Source organism: Phoenix dactylifera, chromosome 5 (genome assembly GCF_009389715.1).
Source record: "Phoenix dactylifera cultivar Barhee BC4 chromosome 5, palm_55x_up_171113_PBpolish2nd_filt_p, whole genome shotgun sequence".
In the NCBI taxonomy this organism is placed as follows: domain Eukaryota; kingdom Viridiplantae; phylum Streptophyta; class Magnoliopsida; order Arecales; family Arecaceae; genus Phoenix; species Phoenix dactylifera.
The window spans coordinates 6,086,001-6,109,595 of NC_052396.1; the positions used below are offsets into that span (position 1 = coordinate 6,086,001).

The 23,595-nt window shown below is 41.2% G+C and overlaps 2 protein-coding genes and 1 pseudogene across 2 annotated transcripts; 1 reads left to right on the plus strand and 2 right to left on the minus strand.

The window, feature by feature from the left end:
• Positions 1-2,857: 2,857 nt before the first annotated feature.
• LOC103711131 (arogenate dehydratase 3, chloroplastic-like) lies at positions 2,858-4,617 on the minus strand. The gene has a single exon (XM_008797150.4). It carries the CDS (start codon positions 4,537-4,539, stop codon positions 3,469-3,471), a length of 1,071 nt encoding a protein of 356 aa, XP_008795372.2. The 5' UTR covers positions 4,540-4,617; the 3' UTR covers positions 2,858-3,468.
• Positions 4,618-10,448: 5,831 nt separating this feature from the next.
• On the minus strand, positions 10,449-14,906 carry LOC103711155 (pentatricopeptide repeat-containing protein At1g08070, chloroplastic-like). The gene is made up of 4 exons (XM_008797187.4): positions 14,843-14,906; positions 12,583-14,710; positions 11,888-12,026; positions 10,449-11,513 (listed from the first exon to the last, which is right to left on the minus strand). Exon 2 carries the CDS (start codon positions 14,690-14,692, stop codon positions 12,635-12,637), a length of 2,058 nt encoding a protein of 685 aa, XP_008795409.2. The 5' UTR covers positions 14,693-14,710; positions 14,843-14,906; the 3' UTR covers positions 10,449-11,513; positions 11,888-12,026; positions 12,583-12,634.
• A 264-nt stretch (positions 14,907-15,170) lies between these two features.
• LOC103711130 lies at positions 15,171-23,349 on the plus strand (annotated as a pseudogene).
• Positions 23,350-23,595: the final 246 nt, after the last annotated feature.

The window sequence follows — 23,595 nt, forward strand, 5'->3', positions numbered from 1 at the left end:
ACCCGGCCTGGAGAATACCCTCATTGATGGCGATCTTCCCTGGAGGAGGATGGGACATCCTCTCCTCAGGCCCCGGGAGCGTGGCGTTGCAGGCCTCGGGAAGGTGGTACCGAGCCACAAGTCTGTCTAAGTCTGTGGCGACCAGCTCCGACTTAATTTGGTCTGCTCTCACTTCGCCCATTCCTAATGGCCAATAAACCTACGGTCAGGACGGGGACAGGAAGGGGGGAAAGACCGGAGCGACTGGAGTACACTAGTATAAGAGGGGAAAGTATGGAGAGCCCTAAGCAGAAGAATGGGGAAAACTCACCGGAAAAGAGGTAAGAACGGCTCCGAGAGCGCCAAAGGAGAAACGAGCGAACAGTCCGACGGCAGCAACAGCAGCGCAAAGGGGAAACTTGAAAATATCTGTAAAGAAGAAGACGGACGGGAAAAGGCCCCCGATTAAATAGGCGGAAAGGCAAGTGACGCCTCAATGACGCCAGAGGACGCCTGGCTGCCGAAGGGTCGCTCGCGCCCCAAAGGCGAATCGACACCATTAAGGAAGGATGTCCGCCGAAATCCTCAGACTGCCAGGTCAGCAATAACCGCCATACGCCATAAAAAGGGCGGGGAGCTCGAAGCGCGCGCGCCTCTCCGAGGAACGGCGGCAATCCCGAAACATCACTCCCTTCACCTGTTCCCCTTCTGGTTCCAGGCTCGGAAGTGGGGGGCTACTGTTACGGGGGAAATAAGCCGCCATGCCCCACGTGACCGGCACGCGCGCCCAGGAAGACTACGGCTGCCCTTTGATCCAGCAATCCGACCCCGAGTCGGATATCCTCGGCTCCGCAGCCCGACCCCGAGTCGGCTGCCCTTTGATCCAGCAATCCGACCCCGAGTCGGATATCCTCGGCTCCGCAGCCCGACCCCGAGTCGGCTGCCCTTTGATCCAGCAATCCGACCCCGAGTCAGCTGCCCCTTGATCCAGCGCTCCGACCCCGAGTCGGAGATCTCTTGATAACGACAGGCTATTCCCCAGAGGCACGCCGCGGCCTCCTGCTCCACTACTCCCTACAACGGCTGTATCCGATGCTGCTCCACGATCTCCTGCATCAGCCGTACAAAGCGGAGCCCCACTATGCCCTGACGTGGCCGTACCCGGTGCTGCTCCACGACGCCCTGTAACGGCCATGTCAGTGGCCACACCATCGTGCCCCACGATAACGAACCCCCCTGAGAGACCCCCCAGCCAGGTATATATGCGGCTAGGGGGAGAAAGGGGGGAGGTGAGCAATATCTCCCAGAGCACTCTCTTACTTGCGATTATCACCTCTCCTCCTCCTCCAATCTCCTCTGACTTGACCGTCGGAGGGCCATCACCACCCTGGTGGTGGTGCAAGGCTTGTTTGCAGGTTTCTTGGCGGAAGGTGGAGCGCAACCAACACCAACCAAGACAACTCAGACGGAACCCCGTTCACACCGCAGTGCCAATCGTTCTCGGTTTGGACCACCAGCAACAGAAATAAAATCGGATATTCGGATATAGACCGGATAGTTATCTATCCATATTCATATTAATTTTTTTATGAATATAGATATAAATATAAATACTAATATGTGGCACTAGTTCCACCGGGAAGCAAAAGTTAGATTAACCTTGGGGACCAGATAGAGATTAGAAAAAAGGCTTGAGAGGGATGCCACCTTCCAGAGTCTTATTTTTGCTTTGTTTAGATTTTAATCGGCACCGACAGTCTGATTAAATACCTAGAGTCTTAATCACGACAAGGTTGATGGCGGCGAGGACTTTGTCGAATGTTGATGCTTTTTTGGCGTCAACCTTTATGTGATGCAAACCGTAGGGCATGTTTCACGACTGCATTTTGGGCACTAATTTGTATCTTTTTCTGCCACGCTAGGATTTTTTTTTTCCCTTCTTTTTTAACGATTGAAAGATTACCATCAAATTTATATGATCAGAAAGATCTGATAATATGAACTAGAGCTTGTTCCAATAATCGTATCTTTTTGATTCTATATTCAAATCTTGGATGATGTATTTTTCAAAAATCAATTATAATATGGTGGGCCTTGTTCTTTCTTTCGAAAAGACAAATAAAAGAAGAGAAAGATCTAATGATGGCCTCTCGTTATGACTCTCTCGTATTAAATTTCTATTTTGATTTGGCAAGTTCTTCCCAATTTATACAGATCAAGTTGAAATCGAGCAATCAATAGCTGGAGTTTGGTCTCGCATCAAACTCTCTCTCGCTCATGTGCTTGACGCGTGATTGATGCAACAACACCAGGATGGAATACCACAAATTTGAAAGCAACAAAACTAGAGGTTTAGATTTGATCCAATATGGGTAATGGCACCTCTAACTTTGTGCCCTTGCTCGTGGGCCATGTACTTTATTGGATTCTAAAAATTAACTGGTAGCTGAACTGCTCCTTTCATGTGGGCAGCTGCTGAATGGCCAGTAGTGTGGTTGTTAGAGAGAGCGTTTTGTTGCCAATACCTAATGATTCTGTACTTGAAATCTATTCATAGAGAATCTCTCCTATTATAACAGGGCTGTGTACATACCCCCGGAGTTCCACAGTCTCCACATTCATGCACACCCCTCTTGCAAGTCATTTGTATAAGAAGAAAGGGTTAAAAAGGAATTTGAAAGTAATTATGATACATGGTCAAGGATTAACTATAGTAATTATGATACATGAAATGTGATGAGATCTCCCATTTTCCATCTGTTCAAATTTAATTTAACCAACATCACATTATAATTTTAGTCCTGAATATGAAACATGGGAACAAAAAGTGGTGGCATTAAGTTGCATCACAAGAAAAGAATCTTGTAAGAAACATTAATTGCACGTGAAGAATATTTTGATTGATTCCAGATTCCTGACCTTCTTATGCATAGCTTCCAGTCAGCAGCCATCTGCCATTTACCTAACGCACTAACTATGTGTTTTCATTTCTCTCTAACTACTATAAATTGTTGCAGTTCAGCGAACTACTTAAAATAGTTTAAGAGAGGACCTGGGAGCTGAATGGATTCCCATGCCCATCTCTGCTTGAGCGACAGGAGGCAAGGTTTTAAGATCCTAATATCCTATCGCAGCACACTCGAGAAAAATCAATGCAGAGAGAAATAAAAGGACTGAGGAAGAACAAGAGAGATATTTGATCGCTTCTAACTTTTTGATGGCCCCTCGTTAGAAGTCAATGACGAGAAACATGAAAACTCTCCAAGCTATATATAACAGGAAAGTATGAATCCTAGCCCTATGCTAATTAAGTAGTTATAGGAGCTCCCTACAAGTATTATTCTAAAAATATCAGCTTGGTAAGCAAATCAGTGGATTTCATGAACCACATCGATCTCTAATCTTGCACACGAGCAAAGGAAACTTTGATTAACTGATGCACAGCATAGTGTGATGTAATATATGATCAAAAGAAGAGGGTGCAGAATCCTATTGAAGATCATAAACATTAGTATCGGCCGTGTAGCAGCCAAGAATACGAACAAAAACCGAGAAAGAAGAGATCTCGTCGATGGCCTCCTTTACCTTGGACTCCTCCGTGGAGCCTTCGAAATCTACATACAAAACATGGGGGAAAGCCCTCAGCGACCCCCTCCCCCTCACGTCCAGTATCATCACAGGCGCCTCCCCTTCGTTCGACGAGTTGATCACCTCCAGCTTCGTGAGATTGATGTTTCGTTTGGAGAACGCAGAGAGGACTTTTAGAAGCACCATCATGGAGCCGCCTCGGTGGGCGATGACCAGGCTCGTCTTCAGCCCGGCCCCGGCGGGTTCCTGGGGCGGTCCGGTGGGGGTCTTCGACAGGAGGAGGAAGCGGGTGACGTTCCAGGACTCGTCCTGGAGTCCATGCGCGAGGACGTCGAGGCCGTACAAGACAGCAGCGCGGGGGCTGGCGATGGCGGCGGTGTCCAGCAGGTGGTTGGAGCGGAGCATCTCGACCGCGCCGGCAGTGTCCTCGACGGGCTCGCGGCGGAGGCCGAGATGGGAGAGGGCGCGGCCGCAGTGGGCGAGGGCCATGGGGTGGCTGATGACGCGGCGGAGCTCGCCAGGGCGGACGCCGGGCATGGCGAGGAGGCAGTAATGGACGAAGAGGTTGATCTCCTGGACGATGCGGAGGTCGTGGCGGAGGAGGAGGTCGTAGTTCCGGAGGGCAGTGCCCTCCATGGTGCTCTCCACGGGGAGGATGGCGCGGTCGGCGCGGCCGCGCTCCACAGCGTCGATCGCGTCGGCGAACGCGCGGCACGGGATGGTGGTGCAGGCCGGGCTCGCCGTCTTGGCCGCGAACTCGCTGTAGGCGCCCGGGGCGCCCTGGAAGGCCACGCGGAGGGCGCCGGAGCCGTTGATCTGGGGGTGGCCGTTGATGCCGGCGACGACCACCGTGGAGGGCCTCCAATTCTTGCCGGTCGGAGCAATAGAGGGTAAATCTGAAAACTTCCTTCTCTTTTTTGTAGAAGAGGATACAGAGTTCGGAAATTTTAGAGGGGGAGCAGAAGAAGCCATAGGCAAGGGCGAGAAGAGGGGATTTGCGGAGCAATTGCAAGGAAGGAGGGAGGGCTTTGGGGTGGGGGATGGGGGTGCCGAGGTTTTGACTCTTTAAAGACGGGAGTCGGCAGCTTGGTGTTGGGTGTTTGGTCCGGTTCCCATTGTTGGGTTAGGGCTAGAGGTACGCGCGGTTCGCGTCACATGACCACTTGAGTCGGTTTTCTTTGAACCAAAATCAAAATCGAACCAGATATATGCAAAAATCGATTTCAAAAATTTGATTCAATTTACCAAGTTGAATATAGCTTAGCTAAATGAGTTTTTTTTTTTTATAATTTAGATACAACAGCAGGTCACACAAAATATGCATGTGTGCAGCTAACAAAATCAGAAAAAAGTTGGCTGAGAGAAAATGAAACAGTCGCTTGATTCTCCAATAGAAACCCTCTAGAATAATGAGCTGCAAAAGAGGTCACCCAATCAGCCACACTTTTCGCCTTCCGATAAACATGGGCGGCTCGAAAAAAGTTACATCCTCTCTTTAGTCTCCGAGTGTCGTGGAGCAGCGACTGCTTGCCTGCATCGCTATGCCGACCTCGAACCCACTCGATCACCGTAGCCAAATCCCCTTCGAGGTGAATACTGACCGCACCTAGACATGCCTCGCATAAGAGATGCCCTTCTACACAGCTCTAAGCTTAGCTCCAATGACAGAAGTGTCGAAAATTTGCTAACTTCCGACAGCCATAAGTCTAACGTTGTGGTCTCTGGTAATAAAGTCCACACCTCCGCTGCCTCATCCCTCAGCAACACTGCCGTTGAAATTTATCTTAAAGAAACTAAGGGATGAAGGCTCCCAAGAGACAAAAGTAAAGTTGGTCTCCGCAAATCTAGTTAAACGAGTTTTTGATGGATAGGCTAAAGAGGTAAACTAAATTGACAGCTTACACATACTAAAAACATATCTTTTGATATCCATATGCTTCCATTGCCACATGCATGGCTTAACCCCCTCTATCCCCGCTCCATAGCAAAGATAGCCCCACAAGTCAAGAGCCCTCGGACATTGAGATCAACGGGCCATACCACAATCTTGCACATTCTCAGCAGTAGGATCTTAGGCTCCTTGAACCTTATTACCAGCGGACCTAGTACGAAGAACTCTACTTGGATCCTTCCCTTATCATCCGACAACAGCTCAATGGAGCTAACCTTGCTCATGTCCACCACTATCTCCCCACCGCCTACCTCTTCCACCCACACCCCCATCGAATGGAGCACTGTGGCTTTCGTCCATGTGTCGTCTAGGTTCTGCATGTTGCAGACCACCATGAGCCCAGCGGTGCAGCAGAAAGACCTAGCAAGGACAACTAGGGTCAGGTTCTTGGAACCATTGAGATACCGATATGGTATTCAAGATAAAAATTAAGAAAATAGATAAAAAGTTATTTTGGCATAGAGATATATGGTACTGTACTGAATCGATAAGTTATCGATATGGTATCCGATACCAAGATTGCAAACATTGGTCGAGATACTATTGTGCTAGAGTTAGTAAATGCCTAAATGGAGGTACTGAACTAGTTCTGAAGTAGTGAAACTTTATATGTGCATATATATATATATATATATATATATGGATTGATCCAAATCAAAATTGAACCAATTTTCTTGGTTCTAAATTTTTCAAATAGAAACCAAACCAAAGATAGAAAGTCTTGACCCAAACCAAATTGAAATAACCGGTATGACCGGTTTAGCTGCACACGCCTGCTCAAGTTGTTCCCCCGTCCCATGCTTCCATCATCCTTGCAGATCAAACACTAATGCTGGAATTTAGTGTAAAAAAAACCGCAATCATCGTGGTTCAGCTATCAGCTGTTAGTTGGGCCCACATTGATTTTGACGAAATGATGTTTGAGGAATGGAAGTCATCACATCGACTTGGTAAATGGGAGAAACGGAAGCTTCCACACGATAACGTTCATCCGAGCAAGAGCTTCTCTAATCCCAGCTATTCAGCCTGCATCCGATGGTACTCTTCGTCATGAATCCTCCTTGTGGACCTCGTTTTTACTTGGGTCTTTTGAGTGTTTTCTTCCATTGATGGCATTTTTTTGTTTAATGTTGAATGGAAGATTTTGGACCTAACTCTATCGTAAATTTCTAATTACTTGGCAAACTAGGCAGAGGTTAATTCGAAACAACTTTAAATTATAGGGAAAAAGGAAGAGGCATCCGTACTCATGGAAAGTTCCGATTCCTTTTGTTTTAAAAGGGCTGCCACCAGATCATATTGTGCCTACCGTATCACAATGCGTATCGTCACTAGAGGGGCCTCCGGACCTATAAGCCTTTCAAAATGTCCTACCTGCGGAATAACATAGAAAGCCAACTACTAGATGGGTGCATTTATATGAATGATAAACCGATTGTCCTTATTGTTCTCGTTGTGCTATTTAATTCACCATTGTATAATTAGACCAAAAAAAATGTAATACCTCATTAAATTATTGGCCGGACAGATCCATCAACTTAACGGTAGACCAATTATTAGTTGAATTAAATACATCAGCTCAATGATAAACCAATTTGACCATAACTTAACATACATAAAAATAAAAAAAATAATATATATATATATATATATTATTTATAATTGAATTGGTCTATCAGCTCAGGGGTAAGTCCGGTCGAACCAAAAGTTTTATTGCTTTTCTTTGCGGGGCTTCTACGGAATGAACGAATCCACCCACCGCGTGAGCCGGGTCTCGCGCGTGAAGCGTAAGCTAATGGATTCCAAGTCCTTTGGAAGCTGGGATAACTCCAAAGTGATAAGTCGATCTACGGATCCGGCTCGTTTTGCCGTCCACGGAAATAATTTAAATGCACGTTGGTTTGGTATTCTGGGAGGGAGCTTCGTTTGGATAATTTTATATCGAATGATTGCCTCTCTTGAATTCAATACCAACTACAACGTACACCCCAACTTCCCAAACGGGCCCACCTTGGGCCACGATCCATGTGCGTGGGCCAGGCTTGTCGTTGAAATGGGATAAACAAAGCTATTCACGATTCCATCAATCAAATCGAAGTTCTTAGCACGTGAAACTCGCTTACTACTAAAGGGGAATTGCTAAAAAAGAAGCGCAAGCGACACCAAGCCAGAAGCGGCTTATGGTTGCATTGAATACGGCGGCAGCTGCAGAAGTAGTCTGACCCCACGAATTTCACAATTTTGGAATCCAAATTTTCCTAGATCATTTCAAGTTTTATCAGAGGAACTCTAGAGACTGAATTATGATGGCACCATGAAACTATGTTTTATTTTCCTTCAGATGTAACCGAGAATTATGACCGAATTATCTTTCTTTTTCTTAAAATTCTAATTATCGAAAAGAGGACGAACCCTAGATAACAAATATTAGGTTGGAGATAATTATTATGAGAAAAAGATGGGAAGTCCCTGCTAACTTATACATTTTTGAGAAAAATGTATGCATAATCTTTATTATGCTTGCAATTTCTAGTTTTTCATTGATCTAATAAGCATGGTGTATCTTTAGTTTGAAGATGTTTTTTATGAGAGAAAAGTGTATTTCTTATGAATTCTTTCAAGTATTTTTCTTTCTCAATAAAAACCTGAAAGCAAGATTTACCATACTGCCCATAACATATGTAATAATTACCATAGTATTTTATTCCACACGTAGAAGACAAGTATCAATTATGCTAGAAAATCACTGAATTCTTGATGAATACATTGAAGGCCTTAATTCATTTAGGGCCCCTTTGGTTCGTGGGAAAAAAGGGAAGAAAGTGTGGTCAACGGAAAAAATAACGAGATGTCTCTTGTTTGGTTGGAGTTTTCAAAGAAGAAAGATGGAGTTGTATTTCCATAGGAATATGATTCCCACATTTCATGTAAAAATATTTTCCATAAGAAACATGGAAAAATTACTTTTTCATGAGGCGAAAATCACTCCATCTTTATTTTTTTTTTTCCAAAAAGACCCTTCAGCATTAAAGAAGCATTAAAGACCTAATTTTTATTAAGAGTATAATAGGAATTACACATAACTTTCTCAGAAAAGTGGATGATCAACCAAACATAAGCACTCTGGAAATCTGTCACTTTTCCATGTTTAACCAAACATGCCAAAAGTACATTTCCAAACATTTTCTTCCTAGGAATCTTCTTCCCAAAAATCATATTCCTATGAGGAAAAATACTTTTCGCGAACCAAACGAGCCTTTAGCTATGCCTACCCTACTGCATCCAAGGGCCTAAGAATGAAACTCAGGTCAGTTGACCCAGGTAAAGGGTAAATCAAACTCAACTTTACCAGCAAAATATCTAATCTTAACTTAGCCGTTTTCAATAGATTCAAACCGAATATCATGCAGCTTGGGACAAACTGGTTCTTAATAGATAATAATTGAAATTTCAACTCTGACTGGCTTTGGCTCAGAGAGGTTTGCAAGAGTTATACGATAAACTAAAAACTTCTTAAACAGAAACTTGGACCAAGCCGAAATATGTTACTTTCCAAGTTATCAATCCAAATCTAACCGGCTCTAGGTCACTTAACATTTTTCACACAAATTCGACCAAATCAGCCATGCCGCAAGTCGGGTGAAGTAAATGAGTTTGGGTAACCCCAAACCAAGCTGCACTCAGAGACAAAATAGGTACCACTAAAAAGTTAGAAGGGCACCAAGTATCACTTACAGAAGAAGAATGTCATCCATCTCTACATTTATCACCATCAACAGCACGTCAGATGATGCAAAAAGAGGCTCCTCAAAATGGATATAATTTGACACTTCTCCCGTTTTAACTTCCGGCCTGTTACTGTTGAGCTAAAGAATCTCCCTTCCTTTAAATATACACATAGATATTCTGATTAAAAGCTAGAATAAAAAATAGCCGAACACCGCTTTCCGATTCTCTGCAGTACATGTCTTGCACTACAGAAGTTGTACAGCCTTGGATTGCTACCATATCATCCATTTTGAAGACCGATTGATTATTGCATATCTTAAGAATAGAAAGGGTTCATGTTGGGCGGTGCAAAACACATACTGCAGAGAATTCGAGCTTCGCTCTCCAAGGATGGAGAAAGAAAGGGAAGAAAGTGGTGGAAGGCAAGAGGCTGGTTAGAGTTAATGGGATGGCCGGCAATGTTTATAGAGGAGAGAAGAGGGAAATCAGAAGTTAGGGCTCTTGACTAGCCCTCTCCCCTTTTATTTTAAAATTAAAATTTTTTAAAAAATAGAAATATTATAATTTATAGTTTATAATATATAATAAATTATATTACTACATACATATAAATACAAAATATGTAACTGAAGCAGACTGGGCTATATTAAAAAATACCAAGTCTGATTTCGGCCCAAGTTAATCAGGCTTGAAGATTTGAGGTCTACGCTGACAGGCCCACAATCCTAGCCCAAGCCCGAAAAAGCTAGCTGGGCTAAGACGGGTCAGGGAGGCTATGCTAACTTTGCCCAGGTCAACCAGGGTCATGCAACTATTGGTTGTGTTCTTAGAATGTCACGAGATCTTAACCAATAAAGTTCAACTTAATTGCTTGGTCATCAGTGCTTAGAGCCTTAGGTTTGTTTTATTTTGTATAGCCAAAGAGTCATTGCTTGGAAACCAAACAGCTGGAAAAACTAAAATCTTTGCAGTGCTAGATTGCGACTCATACATTGACTTTGCCTTCTATAACATCGTCTAATTGCTCATGAATTAGAAAATATCTTCGGTGAAACTCTTCCGCCCCCCCCCCCCCCCCTCATAAGATTACTATTTGCATGTATATCCTCATAAAATACTTATTTTGTGTGTATGCTCTTCTTTTTCTTTCTTTTTTATGTATGTACCCATACCATCTAACGCCATTAAAAAATATATAATTTAAATTTAAAATAAATGAAATACCCTTACAAATAGATGTACAAAAAGAAAATTTTATAAGGATATACATACAAATAGCAATTTTGCAAGAATATTCATGTCATTACGCATATTTAAGAGGGTATAACTTAAAAAAATCTAATAAAAATGATTAAAATTTAGTAAAATAATTCAGTTATTCTTAATAAAAAAAGGTGACAAAAAAGGATTAGTATTATCATATCACATGATCTCATGTTAATATTAACTCTTATAGAATGATTCATATTACTTTTACAAAATTCTTGCCTAAAAAACAAACAACTCAACATTTAAAAATTACTAAAAAATATTTTACTAATCTAAACATCTATAATTAATTTAAATTTGATATGCTTAAATATTTTAAACTAATAAAGAATATATAGATGTTATAGATTCAATAATGATAATTATATCAAAATCAAATGGAGAATAGCATTACCAAAATGATTACCTAACATTCCAACTTGACCGAGTCATGATTTTAAAAAAGAAAATTGACAATGTAGCTCAAGCTTCTTTTAACTTATCGATCCAACTGAATCATAAAACACTTAGCAAGTTCCAGTCGAGTTTTGATTTTTGTTAATATATTTTTTAAATGTATATTCTTTTAAATATGTAAAATTGCATGAATACTTTCGTAAAGTTACTATTTGCGTGTATTCTCTTATAATTTTTTTTACATATCTACCCATAAGAGTATTTCAGTTATTTTAGTTTTAAGCTGTTTATTTTTTAACGACGTTAGATGGTACGGGTACATATGCAAAAAAGAGAGAGGACGGATTTACATGCAAATAGTAATTTTATGAGGATATTTATATAATTTTATATATTTAGAAGGGTATACATACAACCTTCTTATAAAAAAAAAGGTACCTTGTATGGAAAAGTTATAGCCTCAAAAAATTTGATGAGCAATTTAGCTTGAATGTGATGGATCATGTTCTCGTATCCTCTTCAGATCTATGCGAGGCGGCCAAAATAGTCCATAACGTGACTAGCGATCCTCATGAAGCATCTGAAATGATATGTAGATACCCTGCAAGAGAAGATGTCTTCCCATGTATTAGCAATAAAGCTTGTTCATCAAATAGAACCAACTTCCTCAAGAGAATAAAATGTAGATTGACATACTAAGAATTCTCCAAATGTTATAGAAGTCTATAAAGTGGAGCGTGTTTTAGCTGTGCCCAGCTAGAGTAAAAATGTCTACTTATGATGAGAGAGTTGGCTTTGTATGAAGTGTAGATGAGAGCTCCTGGGTGGCTGTAATTTTAGAATAAGTTATGTAAATGCACGTGTACTCAGCAAGCATTATTAGTGGCATGAGTCCCAACTGAACGCAAAGAAGACAAACAACATTAACTGCACATAGAGTAGACAGCAAGAAGAAATGGAAGGAGCCAACATTACCTTCCTGCATTGTGAGAAGCTGTCTCTCATTTCAAGATATGCATACAATCCCCTTATGGTCTTCCAATAAATCAAAAAGTGAACTTCAGCCAGCAAGAGATACTACCATGGCATGCCCAAATGCAGAAAACAAGAGTATCTGAACAAAAAAAAAGAGTCAGCGGCAAGAAGAAACAAAGGAGAAAAGGATGCAAGCCCTCAATGGAGAAGGCAGCCTCCTTAATATAGGATATGCATATAACACTATAATCTTCCACGACATCAACAAATAAGTTGAAGAAGAGTTCCATCCCAGGACCAAATGCAGAAGCTACAGTAAATGCCCTATGGATCATGATCCTTCACTCAGTCTAAAATGGGGCATACAAGACTATCAATTGAAGAATATTCTTAATAAAAAATTGTAAAAACAACTGGACAGAGAAATCTAGCTTAATAAGCATCAGAATCTTTCTATAGAAAATGGCGAGACTTTGTAGCTGTTTATTCCCCAATTCCTGAGCTTAGGTTCATATCAATTAGGAAGCATCCAAATTTTTGCATCTTGCACTATTAATTTGAATCAGGAACTTGCATTTGGCACTGATTTATTCATTTAAGATTCAGTTCATTCTACAAATTTTTACCACCAGCACATTCTTTAACAAATGGGGATAAACTGGGATATATAAACGAATAAGATTGTGATATTTTACCTGTATGACTTGGAAGCCAAAGCAGTTTCCCATTTGCATGATGGCCTGAAAACTACCAGAAGTCCTTGCATGAACAAATGCCTTCTCTGAAATGGTGAAATCGGTTTCGATCCCTTGCAACTATCTCTCTACCAAAAACTTCAGAAACAGCCTTGAGGAAAGAATGACAATCGGTACAGACACGAAGGTTCTTAGTGATTCGAATTGGTGAGCCTTGAGTGGTGCTTATCAAGCCAAAGGCAACAGCCAGCTTCTCGCTGTGTAGGAACAGAGAATGCTCTTTCTCTTCCTCCTCTATGTCAAACAAGACTTCCATGGTACCCGAAACATGACCAGCAGACCTTACCCGTTGGCACATTTCTTCCACCATCATATAAATCTCGTTTGTTTGGAGATGTGATCTGTCACCTGCAACAAACTGGTGAACTGTTCCATTCAACTCAATCCAACTTGCTCCTGGAGCTTTCTCAATTCCTTTGGCTCTCATCAGGTTTCTGACCTCCAAGGCATCATCCCACCTTCTAATGCCGGCATACAAATTTGACAGCATCACGTATCGGCCACAGGAGTCAGGTTCCAATTCGATGACATGTTTACTGGCCTTCTCTGCAAGTTCAATCTCTCCAAGAGCCCTACATGCTCCAATAAGACTAGCCCACAGTACCGCATTTGGCCTGATGGGCATGCTTTCTATAAAAGCCAGAGCATCTTGCACCAACCTTGCTCTACAAAACAAGTCAACCATGCATCCATAATGCTCCATCCTTGGCTGAATTTGGTACACATCTTGCATCATCCTGAAAAGTTTGATACCCTCATTGACCAAACATGCATGACTGCATGCAGATAAGAGCCCTATAAAAGTCACGTCATCAGGCACGATTCTCTCATTCAACATCCTTTCAAAAAGCTCCAATGCACGTTCCCCATGCCCATGCATTGCCAGTCCACCAATCATCGCATTCCATGTGAAAACATTCCTTTCCTTCATCTTCTCGAAGACCTGCAGAGCAAAATCTAAGGCCCCACACTTTGCATACATGTCCGCAAGAGCAGTCTCAAGCACAACGTCTCGCTTCACCTTGTATCGGTTTATGAGGAGGTGGACATATTTACCTTGATCGAGAGCCCCCAACTGAGCACAAACCAATAACACTATCACGAGGACCACCTCATCCGGCCAGACCCTCTCACGCTGCATAAGTCCAAACAACTCCAAAGCCTCTTGAAAACTCCCAGAGTTAGCCAAACCTGAGATCATGGTAGTCCAGGTCACCGAGTCCCCGTCATCCATATCATTGAAAAACTTCCATGCTGATACCAAATCTCCACACTTACAATACATATCAAGGATTGCATTGCTCAACTTGAGGTTGTTTGTCAAGAAACCAAGTTCACTCGAGTACGAATGGAGCGACCGTCCTCTCTCCAAATCACCCAGTCGAGAACAAGCAGAGACCAAACTTATCACAGTCACAGCATCCGGCCCGACGTTCTTTGCTTTCATCTCCTCGAACCAATCAAATGCCTGCTGGAAAAAGCCCCCATGAACATAACCTCTTATCATGACATTCCACGACACGACATCCCGAGAGGGATTTCCGTCGAACAACTTGTGGGCAGCGTCAAAACACCGACAGTTTGCGTACGTCTGAATCAAAGAATTAAGCACGAACACATCAGACTCCAGCCCAGCTTTAACCGTCTCGCCATGAAACCGCATGCCGAGCCGGGGAGCTTGCAAGCGAGCGCAGGCTGTGAGCACAAATGGGTATGTGTGGTGATCGGTCCCGACGCCGGAATGGACCATGAGGTCGAAGAAGGACAGGGCATCGGAAGGGTTGGGGCCTCTGGCGTGGCCTCGGATCATTGTGTTCCATATGAAGACATCCGGGCTGTCTAACTGGGAGAAGATTTTCCGGGCGTAGTTGAGGTCGCCGGAGGGGGAGACAGCGAGGAAAGAGAGGAGCTTGCTGGCGAAGTGGTTGTGGTGGAAGAAGGCGGCGCGGAGGAGGACGGCGTGGGCTTGCTTGCATTTGGGGATGGAAGTGCAATGCTTCGCCAGCCAGTCCTTGGGGAGGTATTTGATCCATAGCGACGATGGGATCATTACACCATGAGCGGCGATCTGGTTAAGGATCGAGATTTAAAAGATCGGAAGAAGCTTGAGTGCGAGTTTTGGTTCCATGGATCGAAAGAAATTACAAAATTCTAAAAAAATTTCAAATGAGCAGGTGTGAGCGGGAGGGTAGAGGATCACCGAGAAGCGAGCAGCAAGCTTGAGACATGAGACGGCATGAAGGGGACCGGCGTCTAGAGTCAAGAGTCAATGGGGCACGACAGCTCACGGGCTTCAACGCCTTGTCGTGATCTAGATGGGTCTTGGCCTGAATCTGGATTTGGGCCCAGTGGTTAGCGGAGAAATGAGGGGCAAGGGGCCAGAATTTAGCGTTGTGCCTCAAACAGGGCCATAGCCCAGGTTTATCGAGCCTGAAACAACATTGTGAACCCCAAAGTCCGAGCCCACACTCGACGGCGTCGCCATGGAAGTCAATATTAAGGGGATCGCGAGTCTAAGGACCAAATCCTTTTGGGTGTTGTGCCTGCGGAGGAATGGGGCACGTGGGAGTCGTCTCGTCCTCCGCTTCCTCTCTTCCGTGCTCTCGCCGCTTCTCTCTCGCCAAACGCAGGCCCAGGCGTGCTGTTTCCTTCTCAAACAGTGAGTTCCTCTCTCTCTCTCTCTTACTCTAGCTGTGGATAAAATTGCGCAAATGATCCCTCTCTCTCTCTCTCTCTCAATCATTCGATAAGCAAAGACAATTAAACTTTAAAATTGGCCTGAATAAAATTTAATTCCCCATTCCCTCGATGGCTTCTATGAGTTCTATCATCCCTTATCTTCTCTCCCGTATACCTGTTACTGAACGCTTCTTACCAATTTGGTCCAACGATCTATTTCATTCCATAAGGCTGTTCAAATTTTACATTAAATCAAGCGGTGGAACATCCCAGATTTACCGAGGATCTTGTATTCTGAAGCGATATCTTTAAACGTATACGGATAAAGGCCAGAATCTATAGTCCCATCACATAAACTTACACTCATGTCACTGCATCTCATGTATCTCCCACCTTTAGGGATGGTTGTATAGATCCCTCTTTGTGAGTGTTTCAGTTCTTTTCTTTGAGCAATCTCTTTGTGAGTTTCTTGTAATCTTCACAATTTCCATATATCTTCTTTTAGGTATCCCCTTGTCTTTTGAAACTTCACAAAGTTGCGCCCTCTCCAATGGCTCTACGAAAGATCAATTTGATACCATTTTTTTCTTTTTAGTGAATCGCCGACAGTTATTTTCTTGATGCAACTTCTAAGTTTTCTCAAATGTCCTCGTTTTGTAAATGCCTTTTTTTCTATTATTATTATGTGTTCAAGCTTAACGTTCTTATATCTTTTAAGTTCATCATAAGCGCGTCGCCCTCATTTTTGTCCTCCACTTCAAACCATACAGCATATCTAGCCATTGCTGCTGTCTTATAATGCTTAATAAAATCCATCAAGATGCATCCATCTCCCAACGTTCCACAAACACGTATTCTCTTTATCTACCCTTTTTTGATTCTATAGGATGCTTTGGTGATGGATGTGAAAAAATAATCATCATCCATTATATCTTTTGGTGCCATAAGTATGGCATTGGCCTCATTCTTTGCTTATCTTGATTGAACATATTGTTATCTTTATACTACAGCATTTTTTCCATGGTTCCTATACAGAAAGTACCTTCATCCACATCATATTGATTGACTTTGCTCTAATTGTAAAAAGCCTTAAGGCATTCTATCAATACTTGTGGTGTTTTTGGCTAACTAGTGCGAAGGGGTTTGAGGCCAATGCTTTTTGTTGTTTTCCTTGACTCATTACTTATCAATTTCTAGACTATAGACATTTTGCACCCCTCCCTCTTATGTGCAGTGATGAAAATGTGACTCTCCTTCCTATTAATGCTACTGAACTAATTGTTAACTGGGATGCTTTGTGGAAGTTTTGACATGTAATCTTCAATGATGGCATGCCAAGCATCAAATTTATTTAAATTGTGCCTGTATTACCTATTCAACATGCTGCTTTTTATCTAATGTAGTCCTGTGTAATGCATAAATCTATCTTACAGGACTTCAGATTGTAATTCAATAACCTTCATCACTCTTTTATCAACTGACAGTGGCAACTATGAGTGATGACCCAATTCGTGAATGGATTCTCACAGAAGGAAAGGCCACTCAAATTACAAGAATTAGTCCCATTGGAGGTGGCTGTATCAATCATGCAAGCCGATATGATACGGATTCTGGTTCTTTCTTTGTTAAGACAAACAGGCATGCCAAGTTTTAGAAATTCACTTGCAAAAATTAATTTACATTTTCCTTTTTTTTACTGTTACCTAGGAGAAACTATAATGTTGCTCCAATAAAGGGAAAGAAATTTTCCAAGTCATCAATATTTGACCATGCTGTTACCACACATTCATAAGACTAATTATAGATTCGCCATCCATAAAAGATCAATTATATTGAGTACTACTTGGAGAAATAAGGCTTTATTACATTGTCATGTTTATAGAAACAATTCTAAAATTAGTGCATTATTTGTAAACCATGATGACCAATTTTTAATGTTGAATAGTTAGAACTTGTGATCATATTTGAAACTAGATGCTCTGGGTTAATTCTCTTAGAGCTAAACTTTCTAATTCAGCAAAATGCTGGAAATGTTGAGAAGATATTGTAAGCTAACATATTAAGAAGAGAAGCAAAAGGAATTTTCTGTATACTGGAGCATCTTGATAAATTGGCAGAATTGAGCAAATTCAGGAGTTCGTGATATCCTGTAAGATAGTGGGAATTTATTGTATACCCCTTCATTAAGTCACCATTTTGATGGAAAATGTGATGGTAATGATATGATGAATTAAGACTAGTGTTGAGATCAAGGGGCAAGACTGGCTTTTATCATTATTTTCATTTTATTTTTCTTGGTTTCAAAGAAATCAAAAGATTTTAATGTGGAACAAGTGGAATGGGGATTATCTAAAACTTATGAGGCAGCAAGTCATTCTGTTGTTAGTGTACATGCAGCTACAAACTCATAATCTATTCACAGTTGTTCAAATGTTATCATTCATAATTTTCCTTTGTAATATCATTTTTTTTAGATTTCCTGAAACACAAATAAATGCTGTTTTCAAAGAATTCTCCTGATGTTGAATATGATGGTTGTAGGTTGTTCCAACACTCTAATATGTATCTGTTATCTTTTCCTAACCAGCCTGTCAATTCATTTCTTTGTGCTTTGCTAAATGATCATGCATCCTAATTATTCAAAATTGAGTTTAAACTTAAATACCATGGATCCATTATGAATTGTGGGATGTTTTGTATGCCACTATGTAAGCAACCTTATCCGTGTGAATACCTCACAGATATTCTTCTAGTGTTTATGCTGCTAGCTAGTGTTTATTACAGCATAATGTGTTCACTTCATGGTCCTATTGCCAATGTTTCATTATATCGATTAATCAAACCAAGCCTATTCGACTGAAATGAGGTTAGTCATGCACCAAAATTTAAATGTGAGAACTCTCCATGAATGGATTGAGCACATTATCTTACATAAACCTGAAAACTTTAAGATATATAAAATATTTCAAGGTTTTGCTTTGCTACTAAAACTTGCAGACTAGATTTATTGATTTATTACTCTCATAGTTTCTAGTTTATTTGAAAATGATAACATTTAAATATGAACAGGTAAAAGCAAAGGCTGACTAAGTGTCATAAGCCTATTTTTTCAACATCTATAAAATCATAATGTAGTGGTACATCTGCATGCAAAATTAAGGCTCACTGTTCTTAGATGATATTAGTTAATGGTCACTGAAGTTTGCATGCTCTGGATTTTGAAATTTATGGTTTCTCTGTTAATACTCTTGTGCTGGGATATACATTAATAAAACAAGCTTAATTTGACTTTAATCATATATTACTTTGTGCATCCATATATAGTTATTTATGAATAAAGCTGTTCTTATTTGCCTTTTGAGAAAAACCTCAGTTATGTTGCGATTTGACACAGCGCAATTGGACCATCAATGTTTGAAGGAGAGGCTCTTGGTTTGAGTACAATGTATGTCACCAATTCAATTCGTGTTCCAAAGCCATATAAGGTAATTAAACAACATCCAGTTCTTATTCCCCCCACCCCACCACACACAGACACACAATTTTCACCCTGAAAGGCCTCTAGTTGGTAAATGAAGTAACTTCTTATGATTTGAGAGTCTTGTAGGTTGGACCTTTGCCAACTGGTGGCTCCTATATCATCATGGAATTTATCGAGTTTGGAGCTTCCAGGATAAATCAGGTGACACTGATTTACAATACATCACCTAGAAGCTAAAATTGAAGATTATCTTTGTTTAACCATATCTATGTCCTCAGTCAGTTCTAGGAAGAAGGCTTGCTGAGATGCATAAAGCTGGGAAATCAGATAAGGGCTTTGGGTTTGATGTTGATAATACAATTGGCAGGTGAAATTTTTCACAAAGGTTGATTTCAACTAACATACTTCAAACACTTTGAAAGTCTTGCCATTTATTATACTTCAAATGTTTTAAAAATCTTGCCATCTGCATAACAATGTCCCTGCATTACCCTGCTTCTTTCTCAAAAAAGCCATGAAGTGATCATAGACCACCATTCTCCTTCATGTCCAAAATTATATGGGGGTTTTACATTCCCTTTTATCTTTGGATTATCTTTGGATTCTCTTCCTCTCATGCTTATCCTCTTAGCCTGTAGTGCACAAGCCTGTTTGTCTAATTGTTGTTCAACGTGTTGTAGTCTTACTTGCATTTGATCATGAGGACCAATCATATTAGTTGCTTTTGGTTACCATGCTCTGATACCTTTGATTGTCTTGCTGTAGTACTCCCCAGATAAACACTTGGTCTAAAGATTGGACTGAGTTTTTTGCTGAGCATAGATTGGGCTACCAATTAAAGTTGGCGCTGGATCAGTATGGGGATTCCAGTATATATGAAAAAGGTACTTCAGTTCTTGAGACTACTTGCTTTTTCTTTCTTTCCTTTTTTGGGGTATCAGTGAATGTGTTACGGTGTTATTCTAAAGATCCTGTTGGCATCCAAATATGTAAAAAACTTCTCTGTGTCTGTCTCTACCATGAACCCCCTCCCCATCCAAATCTATGTATATATACATGCTTTGGATGCTTGAGAAGTTAAATTCACAATACAGGAGACATGCTTTGGATGTTTGAGGAGAAGTTAAATCCACAATGGAAGCACATAAATGAAATAGCATTACTGATCATCATTCTTGTTAGGTAAAGCAATTGTTCAAAGATGGTAAATGCCACTATATTCAACTAGAGAAGTTTATGTAGTAATTTTTTTGGCCCTGCTAGAGAGGGCAACCTGAGGTAAAGCAAGACTTTTGTCATAGAGCAGAAAGAACTGAAGTGGTGTAACTCATAACAATGAGAAAAGCAGGGGGGGAAATAATCAAAAGGAAAAGGAAAGTATGAGAGTAAAGAGGTGCACAATTGCTATCAAGTTTGAAGGGTGATTTTTTTCTTTTATTTTTCCTTTTCACTTTGACAGGTCAGCGGATGGTAAAGAGCATGCAACCACTTTTGAAGGTGTCGTGATCGAACCTTGCTTACTTCATGGAGACCTATGGAGCGGGAACATCAGTTGTGATAAGAATGGTGATCCTGTTATTTTAGATCCAGCATGTTACTGTAAGTTTGAATCAAACTGTTGCTTTGCAGCACATGACGGTTCATCATTCTCATTTTAATCTCTGATGATGAACCAAGTACTGAAATAAGAACTGCTATCTTCTCATTTATCATAATTTTTGAAAAGAAGTTGAAATAATGAACTCAAAATGTCAAAACAATTTTATGTGTTGAGAGGAATATATTCAATTGTAAAATACATAATATATGCACGTATACATGCATACATCCATGATCTTAAGGTCTGTATGGTTAGCTACATCTCATCTTATAATTGAGATGCGGGAGCTGGGGTCCAAGCATGTTCCTTAGTGAGCTGCAGCAATTCAAGTTGCGAATCAGGCTCAGATGCAGTATCTCAACCTGCAGTCATAATGACTCTGGCACAACAAGCAGCATCTCAAGATTGGCATGGACTCAGGACTCTTCTCTCTTATCTCATTCAAGCTCCCATCCTTCCAACTCCTCTCCCTTCCCTCTTGTAAGCCGAGCTGTTTCCCCTGCTCTCTGGTACTCCTATCAGCCGCTACAACACTCCCATGGGCCACCCTGGCATTCGGATCAACCATTCCTGGTTGGTCACCCTAGCACTTGGATTGGCCACCCAGGGCTCATATAAACAACTTTGGCGCTTCATTCCTCCACCCAGCACTCCAATCAGGAATTCCAATGGCTCCATTCAATTACTCTGGCACTCTGTTCCTTTATCTGAACGCTTAGATTGGCCATTGATGGAGAGGAAGGAGAACACTGTTCATGATGTGGTCTCCAAGACCAGTGGAGTCCATGTGTTGGGGCTTGCTGGCCAATCAAGAAAATCCAGCAAGTGTTCAAGAAAATGGTTTATAAGGTCTTCCTCCGTGATGACCTAGAATTTATTTGGTCATGTATAAAGACTGCTGCAGTAATGCCTCCTTGGTTTTTGATGAAATGACAGTCTTCCAAACAACAGAATAATAATTATACAACAGAATAATAATTATAGCACATATTATTGCATTCTCCCAAACAGAGCTATTGCAATCACATGCATCTCTACTTGCTGCAAATTCAGCTCCATGCAGCTTCCTCTGCGGCAAAACTTCATTTGCAATGAACCAAATAGCTCCATCAATATTTTGAAACTCAACAAATTGTACCATTGAACTATCTTGCACTGAAATAAGGAGCCATCGAACTAACAAGGTTACAGGTTACAAGTGATAAAATATGGCTTGGAAGCATTTTGTTTCTTATAATAATTTCAATTTTGTTTGTGCACAGATGGGCACAATGAGGCGGAATTTGGAATGTCATGGTGTGCTGGATTTGGTGGATCATTTTATAATTCCTATTTTGAGGTATCATCTTTTCTTCCCTGTTTATATAAAATTAACAAAAGAGCAACTTGATGATTGCTGGGAAATGGAACTAGTTCAGAGGAGTTTTATATAGGACTCAAGGTGTAAAATTGACTGCGAATAATCAGGATTTGGCTTGTTGGTTATATATATGTAACTAGGGGTGGCAAAATATGACCCGACCCGCCAATCCGACCCGTGTTCGACCCGCCATAAACAGGTTTGGGTTTGGCCTAAACAGGTTCGGGTCGTAAACAGGTCGACCCGTTTAACCTGTTTATTAATTGGGTTGGATACGGGTTTTAGATGTCTGACCCGTTTAAACCGTTTAACCCGTTTAACAGTTGGGCAGGTTAAACGGGTTAAACAGGTTAAACGGGTCTAAACAGGTCTAAACAGGTCGGGTTGGGCAGGTTAAATAGGTTGGGTTGGACAGATTAAACAGGTCTAAACAGGTTAAACGGGTCAGGTTGGGCAAACAGGTTAAATAGGTCGGGTCGGATTGGGTAAACAGGTTACCTGTTTATTAAACAGGTTAAACGGGTCGGGTCGGGTTACCTGTTTAATAAACAGGTCAGGTTCAGGTTTGTAATTCCTGATCCGTTTAATAAACAGGTCGGGTTCAGATTTATAGTTTTCTGACCCGACCTGTATTTGACCCGATCTGTTTATGCCTGACCTGACCCGATTGCCACCCCTATATGTAACTAGCATGAATTTTCAAGATCATAGATGAAGATGTTTCTTTGTGCTCTTAAAGGCAAAATTCCCTCGAGTCAGTCATTTTATGCAAGTCAGTAGGCTTTTTAGATTTTTATAATTGTAGGAAGTCTTAATTTGCCAGAGGGATAAACACAAGAATGGAGTCCTTTTATTATAATAACAATAGGAGCCTGTATATATTATCATCTTGGTTATTTTTGCAAGTTAGACTGTATGCTCTCACTCGGAGATACTCAGTCTTATTCTAGGTGCATTAAATAAAACTTGCAGGTTTTACATTTTTTTTCCTTTCATGTACCATACTTGTGAGCCTCTCCTATGTGCGATCATTTACTCTGGAATTCAACTATCTTTTCTGGAGTGATTTCTTTTTTCCTTTCATTCAGGTAATGCCGAAACAGCCTGGTTTTGAGAAGCGGAGGGACTTGTACATGCTGTATCATTACTTGAATCACTATAATTTATTTGGGTCAGGATACCGTTCTTCGGCTAAGTCCATCATGGATGACTACTTACGGATGCTAAAAGCTTAGGCATTCTGTCTGATAGAAAAAGTTCCCATCCATCTTCATGTATCAACTTGTTCCAATGATATGCACGCATTGCCGCATGTAAATTCTTTTGTGAATTGCTGCATCTCCCTTGGGGAAAACTTTCACCTGTTTACCTGTATATCCGTGTATTGCACTACATCACCTTGGATAATGTAAAAGTTAAGAGAGTCCGAAGGTTTTCATTGTGTCAGGATACTGTCTTTTGAGTTCGGGTAAGTGGGAGAAGGCAAGTAAAGCAAGGCTTGTGAAGAATGCAGGATATCTTTTGATCTGAATTCAGAATGTAGAATTGTAACTTGAATAATTAATGCAGGTGCTGGGATTTGCTTCAGTTCCCTTTTTGGATTTTGAAGTCGATGTCATAAACTGAATTGGATACGAGATCACTAATCATCTATAAAAACTTACTGTATGTCGAGTTATTTTATTATTTCTTAGTTGAATTGCGAGGGAGTGCATGGGCGATCAGGAGCATTGGAAGGCAAGTTGGGAGTTCTAGCTCTTGTAGGCTGTTGCTATAAGGCAGTAAGTTTGATAGGTAGGTGGCGTTCCTTCAATAGAAGTGGTCCGGATCACT

Bases quoted from the DNA above. Each gene is read 5' to 3' on its own strand.
- LOC103711131 (XM_008797150.4), bottom strand. From the start codon at position 4,539: ATGGCTTCTTCTGCTCCCCCTCTAAAATTTCCGAACTCTGTATCCTCT.
- LOC103711155 (XM_008797187.4), bottom strand. From the start codon at position 14,692: ATGATCCCATCGTCGCTATGGATCAAATACCTCCCCAAGGACTGGCTG.